General features: G+C 64.2%; 1 protein-coding gene across 7 annotated transcripts; it reads left to right on the top strand.

The window, feature by feature from the left end:
• Positions 1-1,732: 1,732 nt before the first annotated feature.
• On the top strand, positions 1,733-13,441 carry SEMA4A (semaphorin 4A). 7 transcript variants are annotated; one of them, XM_042784993.1, is made up of 16 exons: positions 1,733-1,783; positions 2,133-2,262; positions 8,079-8,219; positions 9,402-9,562; positions 9,692-9,754; positions 9,847-9,945; positions 10,382-10,490; positions 10,606-10,722; positions 10,856-10,986; positions 11,074-11,243; positions 11,326-11,476; positions 11,731-11,920; positions 12,009-12,124; positions 12,208-12,377; positions 12,483-12,595; positions 12,695-13,441. In XM_042784993.1, the coding sequence occupies exons 3-16, from the start codon at positions 8,081-8,083 to the stop codon at positions 13,333-13,335; spliced, it is 2,370 nt and encodes a 789-aa protein (XP_042640927.1). In that variant the 5' UTR covers positions 1,733-1,783; positions 2,133-2,262; positions 8,079-8,080; the 3' UTR covers positions 13,336-13,441. The 7 variants fall into 7 exon arrangements, with proteins under 7 accessions (XP_042640927.1, XP_042640928.1, XP_042640923.1 ...); XM_042784994.1 differs by lacking the exon at positions 2,133-2,262 and having other exon boundaries at positions 1,752-1,783; XM_042784989.1 differs by lacking the exons at positions 1,733-1,783; positions 2,133-2,262 and adding an exon at positions 3,884-4,007.
• The last annotated feature ends 188 nt before the right edge of the window (positions 13,442-13,629 follow it).

The following is a 13,629-nucleotide window of genomic DNA, read 5'->3' as shown; positions in this document are numbered from 1 at the left end:
TTTACCAAACAGCCATGCAGGAAGAGATTGTAGTTTAATAGCTCTTTAGATTATAACTTTTTTGCCAAAGCTTTTTACATAGGACCGGGAGAAGTGAAGCCATCCCCATCAGAGCTGCGCGCTCCTGCGTGCGTCGGGCGTCGCGCAGGAGCGCACCCGCAGAGGTGCTGGTGGGCGTGTGCCAAGGAGGGTTGCTGCCTCAAGCACCTTTGCAACCCCAAGTTTTGGTTTTTTTTGTTTTTTTTTTTTTTGTGGATCTGAACCCCAAATTCCCTTTTCTTTGTTTGGCTTTTTTTTTTTTCTTGGTTTTTTTTTTTTTTTTTTGGATTATTTCACTGCAGCGCTGGCGTGGGGGGCTCCTGGCAGCTTGCGGGCAATGCCCCATGTCTCTCCGCGGCCGTGCGGGCATTACCCCCCTTCCCAGCCCCTTGCCCACGTGCAATCCCATTACTCCACGTACTGTATTTCCCATCCAAGGCACCTCTTGCCCTGTGGGTTTTCTCTTTTTTATTTTTTTAAGCAGCCGAGTTGTGCCTTAGCCGAGGCAGGGGCCTCTCCGGAGCAGGGCTGGGAGCCCCGCGGGACCCCGCACGGCGTTGAGGGTAGATGGAGTAGGGGAAGTGAAAACCCACCGGAGCTGCATCCCGGGACCAGATGGATTTGGTGGATGGGGTGATGGACCTCACTCCCGCAGGCTTGGATCCAGTGGGACCCCCTTGGACCCCCTTTTTGGGGGGCTGCTGCATCACCCCTGTTTTTCTCGGCTGCGGTTAGTTGGGCTCTTCTCCGGTGGCAGGAGCTCAGGAGCCCATTTCAGGGCAGGATGAGGCCAAGGATGCTTAGTCCAGGATAGGGCTGGTTTGCCAGGACGGCAGTGAGGAAGTCTTTTTGTTTGAGTGAGAGGGATTTTGGGGTCCGGCACGGCCAGCTCCCCTCTCTGCAAGGGTCCATCTAGCCGTTGATGAAGATTTCAGCTTTTTGCCTCGACTGGGGAATGCCCACAGCACCCTCTGCCTCAAGCGCAGCCTGGGGGCAGGATCAGGTCCCCAGCACGAGCCCCCCCGCTCCGGCGGGATCTGGCGAGACTGCGTATGTATCTGTGCTTGCAAAGCTTCTGTATTACTGCCTGTATTTCCTTCCAGAATCAATACAGCCAAACCCTTCCCACCCTGTGTGCTGTCATCATTGCTATCCTGGGGGGGGGGGGCGGGAATTGGAGGGGCACGCTGCTGCACCCCAGCCCGGCGCTCGCTTTTGTCCTGGGGAGGGGGGGATCCCTTTTAGCCCCGCAGCCAGAGCTGGAACTCAGCACCCTACCATGGATGGAGGAAAGTAGGGTGGCCCCACGCACCCTGATTCAGCCAGGGGGTCCTTGAAGAGCCAGGAGCCCCCCAACCCAGCGCTGATGCAGAGAGAAGCTGGCAGGGAGGGGGACTGAATTTGGCGGGGAGGGCTCAGAGGTTTCCTCCCCTTGGAGGGTTTTGGGGAGCAGACATACCCCTGGATGGGGTAAACTGGGGCGTGTTGCAGAACCTGAGTGATCCCCTGAGTGCAGGTTTGCTCCTACCGTGGGGATGACCCCAGCACCCCACTAATGGGACCCCCTTTTCCCCCCCCACCGCGGCTCCGGGGCCGTGCCAGGCACTGGAGCGAGGCAGGAGGAGATGCCGAGGAGAAGGAGAGAGCTGTAAAGCCGGCGCGTAATCGGCTTTACCTGGCACAGCACTGGGGAGCCGCGATGTGAGGGAGCGCGGGCGGGCGGCCGGGGCGCAGGCACAGCCAGGTAGGTGCCCGGGGTGCCCACCCCGGGGGTTATCCCCCCACTCCCACCGCCCGGTTGCCTGGGTCACCCCCCAGATGTGTGGGCTCACATCGCCCCGGACACGGGTGCAAGCAGGGCTGAGCCTTGCGAGGGCAGCGGGTGCCGAGGGGGCTCCGGGGCATCGCTGCCACCTTCCAGCTTTGGGCTGGTTTGTGGGGTCCCAGCGAGGTGCCCACATCCCCTTCCCGGGAGGGGAGGTGACAACAGGGGATCTCGGAGGAGGGCGCTCACAGGGTGGCAGGGGACACTCCGGCTCCAGTGCCACCCCCTCCCTGTGCCCCATTTGCACCCCCCCCCATCTCTCTGCCAGCTCAGGGATGCCCCGCAGAGCTGGCAATGCCGAGGAGCTGCAGCACGTCCCCTCCGCGCTGCGTCTGGCCCCGAGGAGGGAACCCAGCCTGACCCCCAGCCTCGCCCCGCCGGGCCCTGAAAGTCACGAGGTTGTGCCCAGAATAGCAGGTTATTGAATGGCAGGGGGGAAGCCAAACACGCTGCTGGGACCTCGTGCTCCTGCCCAGCCGTGCTGCCGCGAGAAATGAGGTCAGGAGGGAAGGGGAAATGCCACGGGTCCTCCCCACACCACCACCCCCCCGGCGTCCTGGCATGGCGGGGCCGTGTCACACTGGGAAGGGCTGAGCTGGTGGCATTGCTCCGTGTCCCTCGGCCGCCCGCGGTGCCCCACGGCTCGCATGACCTGTGGGGTCCCTGCAAAGGCCCCACGGGGACCTTGCAGAGCCCCATGGGTACCATACACATCCCACGTGGACCTTACACAGCCCCACAGGTACCATACACATCCCACGTGGACCTTACACAGCCCCACGTAGACCTTGAGTGGCCCCACGGGGACCTTGCAGACCCCTGTGGGGACCTTGCACAGTCCATGGGGACCTTGCATAGCCCATGGGGAGTGTGTATGACCCACAGGGACCTGGCACAGCCCATGGGGACCTGGCACAGCCCTATGGGGACCTGGCACACCCTTATGGGGACATGGCACAGCCCATGGGGAGCTGGCACAGCCCATGGGGACCGTGCACAAGAGTGCCTGTGACAGAACTCCAGCCCTGCTCCAGCCAAAGCACCGAAGCAGGGTTGGGTTTCTGCAGCTCCTCCTGCAGTCCCACAGGGCTGAGCCCAGCTCTGGGTTCCCCCCGGGAGGGGAATCCAAGAGAGAAATGGGAGCCCATCACTTGGTCTCACTCACTTGTGCACCGAGTGTCAGGGTCTCTGTGGAGGCACCCTGGGATGCACGGCTGGCTGGGAGCACCGGGGTTTGGGGGGGTGGGGTGGGGGTGGCACACACTGGGGACCATCAGGGTTGTGGGGGGAAAAAAAATCTAGCACAAGGGAGCCTTGAAGCAATCACTGGGATGGGGTACAGCCAGGACTGACCCCAATGTCTGGCAGCTACTGGGGTTTACTGGGCCAAGGCATGGCTAAGCGGGTCCTGGGGGCCCTGCGAGCCCCACATTGGCCCCCTCCAGGCCCCCGCGTGCCCAGGGGGATTAAGGTCAGGCCGCCCCGTTAATCCCAAGGGTGGTTTAAGATGCGAGCTTGTGCCCGCTGCCACCCCGCAAGGTTGCACCCCAAGGTGCTGCACGTCACAGGACGCCTGCAGGGCACCCCTGGGGGGACCGGGCAGGGGTTGGGGGGGGGTCTGTGACTCAACCCTTGGGGTGGGAGGGGGCCAGGGTAGTTCTGCCTCCCCGCAGCCGGCTTCAGCTAAGCCTCCGGTGCCGGTGGGCTGGCAGGCACGAGTCAAAAGCTCCTTATGACTCCCAGGCAAAGGCTCCCAACCTCCCGAGCCCCGTGGGAACTGGGGCGGCAGAAAGTGGGGAGCAGCCGAGGGGACACTTGGGTCCTCTCCCCAGCTCTGGGCAGGGCGAGTCCCCCCAGCGTGGGGTGGAAAGGGGCCCCTGGATGGGCTCTCGCTGCTTTTGGGGGGGATGTTGATACTGGCACCCCAGCTTGTGCAACGCGGCAGGGCTGGCGCCTTTCCCGGGGCGCCTCATGCATGGTTGTGCAATTGCAGGCTGGGGACAAAGTGACTTGCCTGAGGCCGTGCAGGGAAGGCGGTTGCGGAGGGAGGAATCAGCAATGGCAGAGGATCCTGTTTCGGGGCTCTGGGCACCCCGCTCCCACACGGCCGGGAAGGGGAAGGAAAACAAGTTCCAAAGGAGAAGTGAGATCTGCCGGCACCAGTTGGGCCAGGCTTCCCCCCAAGGGAAGTTTTGAGGGGTGAACCAAAATTGGGTGCTGTGGGTGCTGTGGCAGCGTGAGGATCCAGGTGGTCTGCCTGGTACCAGATCCTGGCAGCTGCTGGGCCCCGAACCCCCTCCTGGGACCCCCCAAAACCAGGTAGTGCAGGCAGCCAGAGCCAACGCGGCTCATCTGGGATGGGTGAGCGGCCGGGGGGGCTGAGAGAGGGATGCAGAGGTGGGGGTGCAGGGATGTGGTGTGGATATGGGGGTGCAGAGATGGGGTGAGGGGATGCAGTGTGGCTATGGGGGTGCAGGGATGGGGTGTGGGGACGCACTGTGGGTATGGGGGCGCGGGAATGTGGGTGCAGGGATGTGGTGTGGATATGGGGAAGCAGAGATGGGGTGCAGGGATGGGGTGGGGGGGATGCAGTGTGAATATGGGGGTGCAGGGACGCAATATAGATACAGGGATGCCAAGATGGGGGTGCAGGAATGCAGCGTGGCTCTGGGGGTGTAGGAATGGGGGTGCAGGGATGCAGTGTGTCTATGGGGGTGCAGGGATGGGGTGTGGGGATGCAGTGTGGCTATGGGGGTGTAGGAATGGGGGTGCAGGGATGCAGTGTGTCTATGGGGGTGCAGGGATGGGGTGCAGGGATGCAGTGTGGCTATGGGGGTGCAGGGATGCAATACAGATACAGGGATGCCAAGATGGGGGTGCAGGGACACGATGCAAATAAGGGGCAGCAGAGATGGGGTGAAGGGACGCGATGTAGTTATGGGGGGGCAGAGGAATGTGTCAGGAGAGGCGTGGGACAAACACGTGGGTGCACAGGGGTGTCTGACCACATCTGCGGGCGGGGGGGGGGGGGTTTTCTCTGTGTGTGTGTCTGTGTGTGTGTGCATGCGTGTGTGTGCACACCCCCGCGTGTGCAGGTCCGTGCGTGGCAGCGCCGGCACGTGCCTATGCAGCCGTGTGTCCGTCTGTCGAGCTTGTCTGTGTGTCCGTGCGTGGCTGCGGGAGGTGGGGGGGGTGAAGGAGGGGGCGGGGGGGGTGGGGGGAGGCCAACCGGAGCCGGCCGAGGTAAGCCGTAGCCATGGCGACCGGAGCAGGATCCGGTGGCCCCGCAGGGATGCTGGGCCCGCCAGGCCCCCCCGGCCGCCCGGGCGCGGGTGCTGCCACAGGTCGGTACCAGCGCACCGGGACTGGGACCGGGACCGGGACTGGGGCTGGGCCGGGGGGGCACCCCCCCGGGGGCGTGAGGCTGAGCCGGGGCTGGGGGCAGTCGCCATCGCGGAGACGGGCTTTGGGGACCCTCGGACAGCTCTGATGCTGCCGGGCAGTGACAAAGGGGCTGAGGTTGCCGCTGCATCCCCCCACCTTGCACCCTTGCCTTCCTCCATACCCCATTTTCTTCCTCCTATAGCTCCTTTGCATCCCTCCACACCTCTGCACCCCAAGTCCCTCCTGCGCATCCTCCTTCCCCTTCCCTGCACTACCCCACATCTGTCCCCACCCTTTGCATCCTGCCCTTCGCATTCCCCACATCTCAAATCCCTCCCCTATCTCCCTCTGCACCCCCCCCACATTCCTCCCCTTCATCCTCCCATACCCTTACTGCATCTCCCCCCACCTCCTCCCTTGCTTTCCAGCTCCCCCACACCCCCTCCTGCTCCAGGTCTGGGGAGAGGGGGATCAAAGGAGCCTCCCCCAGTCTGAGCCAGGCTGCCCCAGCCTCTGATTTCTGCCTGGGTGTCAGAAGCAGCCCTGCACTCCCCATGCCACATGGATGCTCATGGAGCTGGGGGGTGGGGTGGGGGGAACATGGGCAGGGGGTTGGCATCAAGCAACAGAAAAGGGTCACATTCTTCCCTGCTGCGGGGGGGACCCCAGTTCCCAGCCACTTGGGAAACTGAGGCACAGGGAAGGTCTCAGCAGCCAGATCAGCACATCTGCCCTGCACCCTCGTGCTTCCCCTTGCTGAGACGTGGGCTGGGGCTGGCTCTGTCCCGGGGCAGGTTAAACCGCTCTTTGCAAGGAGGATGTGTGTTTAGTGGCAGCATAATATTCCCCAGCTTGGAGGGAAACTGGAGAGTGGGTGGGACAGGGAACCAAGTCCCATGGAGCCACGGCTGTGGTGAACCCGAAAGCACCAGGGAAAACTAAACCACCCCAATGTTGAGAGGTTCTTGGTGACATTTGCTTCCATGTGCCAGATCCTGAGCAGGGAGGCTGTAATCCCCCCCACCCCCACGGGTCCCCAAACCGCTTTGGCCAGGGGACCCAGAACTGAGGAGGGACAAAACTTTCACGGAGCTTCAGCTGCCCGTGCTGCTGGAGCAGCCTTGAGGCTGCTCTCGCTTCACACCCTGTACCAGAGTGGGGGAAACACTCTGGGGGCTTTTCCCAGCCCTTCCATGGTCCCCCTGAGCCTTCAGCCTCTCCGAGGAGCCTCCGTTCCCTTTCCCATCCCTCCTCCCCCTCCGCCGGCCCCGGTGGCTCCAGCCCAGGGCAGAACAATGCGGCCGGTCCAAGCCTCCGTGCAGCCCCGTTTCTCAGCCAACCCTTCGCCAAGTGGGAAATCCGGGGCAGAGTAACCTACTTTCTGTGCTTACAAGGAGCTTTCTGTCCCGGCCAAGCAAGGTGGCAGGGACAGCGCTGCCCTCCCGGGGCTTGCTGTCCCGGTGGGTGGATGGTGGCACTGGGGGAGGCAGGTAAGGAGACCCCGAGAGGGCAGGATGCACCTTAGCCCTGTCTGGAGCGGGATATTGGGGTACCTCGGATATGGGTATGGTGTTGGGGGGACCCCAAGGTTTTGGCTTCATGGGGTTTCTCGCCCACAGCCACCCCAGAGCAGCCTGGGGTGAAGGATGGAGCCTGGCCATGGGCTGTTCGCGGGGGGTGACGCTCAGCTTCACGGGGCTGTTTGCGGGGGTGATGCTCAGCCCCATGGGGCTGTTTGTGGGGGTGATGATGGGTCCCAGGGAGCTGTTTGTGGGGGTGACGCTCAGCCCCCTTGGCACTGTTGTGGGGGGTGATGCTGGGCCCCAGGGGGCTGTTTGTGGGTGCGATGCTGAGCCCCGCTGTCCATCCTCACAGTCAGCAGGAGAAATGACGTTGAGTTGCTCTCACCCCAAAGATTTCCCCAAAGCCAGGAAGGGAACCCAGGCATCCAGACACCCCATTTCCCCCCCGCACCAGCCCTTGGGCACCCCAGTTGGAGGAGCAGAGCACCCCAGCTCCTATCCCAGCTCCCTCCACCAGGCTTCGCTGCCCTCCCCAAAAGGTGCAACGCAGGCGAGGCGGGAGCAGGCACCCGCTGCCCCAACCTGCTGGGGCTCGTCCTCTTCCAGCAGGACTTTCTGGTTCCCACAGGCCCCGGCGGGGCCACGCTGGGCTGGGCTGGGCCACAGCGAGCCCTGCCACGAGCCAGGCTGGGAGCCTGGCAGCGCGGCTGGACCTCGGCCGGGCGCTGGGCATGGGCCCGCAGGGGTCTTCTGGCCACAGACCCCTGGGGTCAGGCGCCTGCCGGGTGCCAATGCTCCAGGGGTGGAGGTGAGCCAGCTCTGCCCTCGCCCACCGGAGAGGTAATGCCACTCGCTGGGGACATGGTGGTCACCTATGAGGGGTCCCAGGGACCATACGGTTCTTGAGACATTGCTCTTTCCCTGTTGCTTCTGGCAAGAGCTGCAAAAAAAGCTGAGGGAAGGGGGAGGGGGTGCATCTCCCGTCCCCACCCTCATTTTGGGGACCCTCCAGATCCGTGATGGGGGACAGGGACTGTGGGACGACGCGAGGGCAAAGGCAGGAGCATCTGGACACCCCCTGTGCCAGCAGGGTCCTGGTGCGGGGAGCTCAGCGGGGTGTGGGGATGTCTCCTCCTGTGCCGCCGTGACAGGGGAAGCTCTTGCCCATATTCGGGGCCCACGCGTGGCTTGAAGTGCTGGGGCTCCCCCCCCCCCAACGCCTGGTGCTGGCTTCCCCCCTCTCATTTCCGCTCGGTGGCACGCAGCCACCCCGGCAGCGCTTGCCCTAACCCTCGCCCTTCCCACAGGGATGGTGCTGGGACCCTCGAGGGGCGCATCCCTGCCGCCCCCCGCCATGCCCGCCGCTGCCCTCCGCCTGCTCTGCGGTGTGGTGATGCCGGCTGCCCTGCTCTGCGCCGAGCCCCTGCCCCGCGTCGCCTTTCCCAGCGGTGAGTACGAGGAGCCAAAAGGGCTGGTGGGGCCGGGGGGAGATGGGGACAAGCTGGTCTGGGGTGGGGGGGCAACACGACACACAACATCAGCTTGGGAGAGCATCCCCCCGCCCAGGGTTGAGCATCCAGCATCAGGGACCCGTGGGCTGCTCTCCATCACAGCCTCCCCGCCTCGTTACCCCTCTCGTTAGCCCCACGCAGGGCTGGGGCAGTGGGAAAGTGGCCACGGGGCTGGGTGCCGCGGGGAGCAGGGCGCTGGAAAGGGCTGCGGGGACGCTGCGGGGGGGAGATGTAACAGGGCTGGGTGGCACCCGAACGCCTCTGGGAGTGGGAGCTGGGTGCACCCCAGGGTGCCAGCTCTAGCAGAGCGATTTTGCACACCGAGGTGGGGGGAGGTGTCTGCTTAGGGCCACCCTGGGTGGGGGAAAAAGCTGCCTCCTCGGTGGGACAGGGCACTGTGTCCTGCCTGCGTGTGGCAGGTTGCAAAGAAAGGGGTTTGGCGGTGTTGTGGGACGGTGGCATTTGGGCGGGCAGGAGAGTTTGGTGTCCCCATGGCAGAGCTGTGCCCTCCAGAGGCCCCTGCCCATGCTGTCACTTCCCCTTCCCCATGCAGCCATTCTGAGAATTGCAAAATCCCCATTTTTTTTTTTTTTTTTTTTTTTTTTTCACCCCTGTTGGGTGGCTGGCAGGGGCAAACAAGAAGCCTGCGGCCCCCAGCTGTGCTTGAGGGCACTGTGGGGGTTTGTAACCCACCCCCGGCTGGCACTTTGGGGTGATGCATGCCCCCAAAATGGAGCATTACCCTACGGCCGTGGCCCCAGAACATCACTGGCAGCGCTTGCAGCCCAGCAGGGAAAAATGCACGCCGTTTCTTGCAGGGCAGCAAAGCATCGGCGGGCAAGGGATGCGCAGGGTTTGCACCTTGGGGGTGTCCAGCTCTTGCAGCAGGACCCAGAGGGGACGGGGGGAGGGGGGAGGTGGGGACCTGAAGGGGGAAGTGAAGGTGGTGATGGGGGGGGAAGCAACGTACCCCATTTCCTACGTGAGAGGTGACACAAGCCGCAATGGCAGCTGCTGCTGCATCCGCCCGCGGTTGATGGTGGTGATGGTGGTGGGACACATGTGTGTGTGTGTCCCTTGGTCCCCATCACCCCCCCCCCCCCCCTTTGCTCCTGCCAGGGGACCCCCGACGGACCCTGACCCATTTCAGCCAGGACAACGTCTCCCACTATGACATCTTCCTCCTACACGAGAGCGAGGAGGAACTGTACGTGGGGGCACGAGACCGGGTGCTGGCCCTCACCGTCGGCACCCCGGGCAGCATCCATGCCAAAGCCTCGGTGAGCAGCAATCTCTTTGGCGAGGGGGGGTGTGGGGGGGTGACCTTCACTGTGCCTCAGTTTCCCCACTCAGGCTGGGCGGTTGTGGCCTGGCTCAGCGACTATGGACCTTCTCCCTTCCCTCTGCAGATAACGTGGGGACCCACAGCCGAGAAAACCTCCGAGTGTGCTTTTAAGAAGAAGAGCCAGGAGGTGAGTCAGGACTATGGGGGGGTCGGCGGGGGGTGGTCCTACAGAGCTACAGGGACGCTCAGCCCCCACCTCTGATCTTTCCCCCCACGCAGACTGAGTGTTTCAACTTCATCCGGGTCCTCGTGGCCCTGAACCAGACCCACCTCTACGTCTGCGGGACCTACGCCTTCAGCCCCGCGTGCACCTACATCGTGAGTGCCCCTCCCTAGCAAGGACGGGGACGCGGGGAGGGGGGGGGGGTGTCTCCGGATCCACAAAATACTGGCCCAGGAGCCCCAGCGGGATGGGGGATTTGAGCTGGTTGCAGTACGGGAAGCCCCCTGGGAATGTGGGGTGCTGGGTGCCCCCCACCACTGAGGTGAAGCTTTGCATTTCATGCGCTGAAGGAGCTGTTGGTGCTTTTAACCATGTCTGCCAAGCAGCTTTTCACCTGCCAGGTCAGGTGCAGGTGGTAAACCCCTGATTTTGGGTCCTGGTTCTCTCAGGTGATCCCAGGCAGCGTGCTCTGCCTCAGTTTCCCCGCTTGCCGAGCGTGTGGTGAGCACCCGGAGGGAGCCCGCAGCCATTTCTTGTGGATTTTGGGTTGGTTTTAACACCGTCAGCTGATTTTTCTCCCCTTTCCCGCAGCACCTGGAGAACTTCACGCTGATGTCCAGCGGCAGAGGACAACCTTTCCTGGACGGGAAGGGCCAGTGCCCCTTTGACCCCCAGCACACCTACACGGCCCTGCTGGTGGGTGAGTACGGGGCCAGTGGCCCCCATGGGTGGGCACCCATCGCTGGGATGGAGAGGAGGGTGACGGCAAGGGGGGGCTCCCCGCCACAGCTCACCCCGACCCCGTCCCCGAGCAGACGGCGAGCTCTATGCCGGCACCATGAACAACTTCCAGGGCAACGAGCCCATCATCTCCCGCTCGCTGGGCAGCCGGACCCTGCTCAAGACGGACGCCTTCCTCCGCTGGCTTTCGGGTGAGCAGGGAGAGGGTCCTTGGGAGGAACCCCCAGCCCCCCTCACCCTCCCCGTGCCGGGGGGTGCCTGCAGCAGCCCCCCCCCCCCCCCCACTCCAGCTCCTCACCCACCCGCCCTGGCTGTGCCCCACAGCCGACGCCGCCTTCGTGGCCTCCTTCAGCATCCCTGGAGATGACAAGGTCTACTTCTTCTTCGAGGAGACGGCTGATGAGTTTGATTTCTTCGAGCGGCTCCTGGTGCCGCGGGTGGCCCGTGTCTGCAAGGTGGGTGCGGAGACGATGACGGGGGACAATGACGGGGGTACCCAGCTCCTGTCGCCCCAGGGCTGAGCACCTTCCCGGCTCCCCCAGAGCGATGTCGGGGGGGACAAGGTGCTGCAGAAGAAGTGGACGACGTTCCTGAAGGCCCAGCTGGTGTGCTCGCAACCCGGCCGCTTCCCCTTCAACGTCATCCATCACGCCTTCGCCCTGCCCCGCCGCGACGGTGGCGCCGACTTCTACGCCGTCTTCACCTCGCAGTGGTGAGTCCCGGCACCCAGGGGTGCCCCGTGGGTGCGCTGGGGACCCCCCACCCTCCCCATGCTCACCTTGCTGTCCCTGCAGGCAGGCGGGCAGGGCGGGCAGCGCAGCCGTCTGTGCCTACAGCCAGGAGGCTCTGGAAGAGGTCTTCGAGGGCAAGTACAAGGAGCTGAACAAGGAGAGCTCCCGCTGGACGGTCTACGGTGGCCCCGACATGAGTCCCCGGCCCGGCAGCGTGAGTGCTGCTCACCCCCAGGAGACAAGACCCTCGTAGGGGGGGATGATACTGGGTTGCCTGTCCCAGTTTGCCCTGGGCTCTTGCACTGGGGTGAGATGGTGGTGGTGCTGCAAGTGGGATGGGGAAGGGGTGGGGGGGCTGCGTCCCTTTGCACCCAACCGGTGCTGGCACGGGACAGCCTGGTGGCACGTGTCCCCCCTTCCCTGTGCCTCAGTTTCCCCACGCCAGCACTGACTCCTCTCTCCCTGCAGTGCTACATGGGTCCCTCCTCTGACAAAGCCCTCACCTTCATGAAGGACCATTTCCTAATGGATGGGAAGGTGTTACCCACCCAGGGCCGGCCACTGATGGTGAAGACGGACGTCACCTACACGCGCATTGCGGTGGACGAGATTCGTGGCGTCTCGGGGGCCACCTACCGCGTCATGTTCCTGGCCACGGGTGGGTTTCCATGAGGGGTACAGGCAGAGCACCTGCTCAACCCCTTGGCCACCCCAAAACAACGGCGATGTCCCCTGTGCCCCTGCAGCGGAGGGTTTCCTGCACAAAGCGGTGGAGCTGCCGGGGGGTCCCCACATTGTGGAGAGCATCCAGCTCTTCGGGACACCAGAGCCGGTGAAGAACCTACTGCTGGCCCCGGGGAAGGTAGGGGATGACCCGACAGCCCACCCCAAGCCCAGCACGGGGGTACAGGGGGGAGGCTCAGCCCTGTGCCTCTCCCTCCCCAGGGCATCCTCTACGTGGGCTACTCCGGTGGTGTCCTCCAAGTCCCGTTGGCCAACTGCAGCCTGCACCGGAGCTGCGCCGAATGCGTGCTGGCGCGGGACCCGTACTGCGCTTGGCACAGCCCTGAGGGCTCCTGCCAGCCCGTCCGTGCCACCAACACCCAGGACACTGGGTGAGCTGGGGAGGCAACGGGATGAAGATGGGAAGGGGGATGCGGTGGGGGGGGGGGGGGGGGGGCGGCGGGATTGGGGTGCTGATGCTGCTCTCCCGGCCGCAGGAGCACGTGGCTGCAGGACGTCGAAGCAGGGAGCCCGGCCACCATGTGCCACCGTGGAAGGAGCATGGGCATGCCCCGAGCTGGGGGTGCACAGGAGGATCCCGCCGCAGAGAGTTGAGTACGGGGGTGCAGCGGGAACGGGGGCTGGAGGGTGGGACGGGGGCACACGGGGTGCACTGCATCACCCTGCTCTCCCTCTCCTCACCCCGCAGGGCTCAGCCCCCCACTTAACGCCGTGGTCCGTCTGCCGTGCCCCCGCCGTTCTGCCCTGGCCAACTACAGCTGGCAGCAGCCGGGGGGCCGGGGGGACCGGGGGGACCGGAGGGACGTGGAGCTGCTGCCTGACCACACACTGGTGGTCATCATGCAACGGGGGACTGCGGGCACCTACAAATGCCAGGCCACCGAGAACGGCTACACCTGGACTGTGGCTCATTACCATCTACGGGACCCCACCGGGGCGTCCCCGCAGCCAGACGGGTTGGCTGAGGAGGGGTTGGCCTGGGGGTCCTCCGACCCCAGCCCCCCGCGGTCTTACTGGCCCCAGTTTGTCACTGTCACCGTGCTGCTGGCCGTGACGCTGGCCGCTGCTGCCTGCCTGGCCCTCCTCGCCTACCACGACCAGCTCAAAGCCAGGAGCAAGGTGCGGGGGTGCAGCGCGCCCCACAGCCCCCCATCCCAGCATCGGGAGAAGGTACCCCTCAACGGGGAGACCGCAGAGCCCCCCACACCCGGAGGCCCCACTGAGGAGGAGGAGGAGGAGGAATGCTCCCGCTCTTGCTGCCTCCAGCTTGATGGGGATATCGATGTTGATAACAACAGGCTCCGCGTCCCGGCGGGGGACACGGTGTGACACCACCGGCTTCGGGGAGACCGTGAGGAAGCAGTGGGGTGTGGGGATGATGTGAATGTGAATTTTTTTTTTTTTTTTTTTTTTTAATTTAATACATGTGTTTTAACATAAGGTAACATTTTGGGATAGTGGCGAGGGGTAGCAGAGTGGGATGGGCCCCCCGGGAGCCGTGAGGGAGGCAGTGAGGGGGTGGGATGGGGGGAGACTGGGGGACGAGATGATGGGGAAAGGATGTGGGCGCAGAGGAGAGACGTGGCCGTGGGTCTGAGGGGCAGGACATGGCCATGGGGCAAG

The sequence above is a fragment of the Tyto alba genome, unplaced genomic scaffold (genome assembly GCF_018691265.1).
Source record: "Tyto alba isolate M040663 unplaced genomic scaffold, T.alba_DEE_v4.0 Super-Scaffold_8, whole genome shotgun sequence".
Lineage (NCBI taxonomy): Eukaryota > Metazoa > Chordata > Aves > Strigiformes > Tytonidae > Tyto > Tyto alba.
The sequence above is the reverse complement of the archived record's forward strand: the minus strand, read 5'-3'. Positions and strand labels throughout refer to the sequence as shown.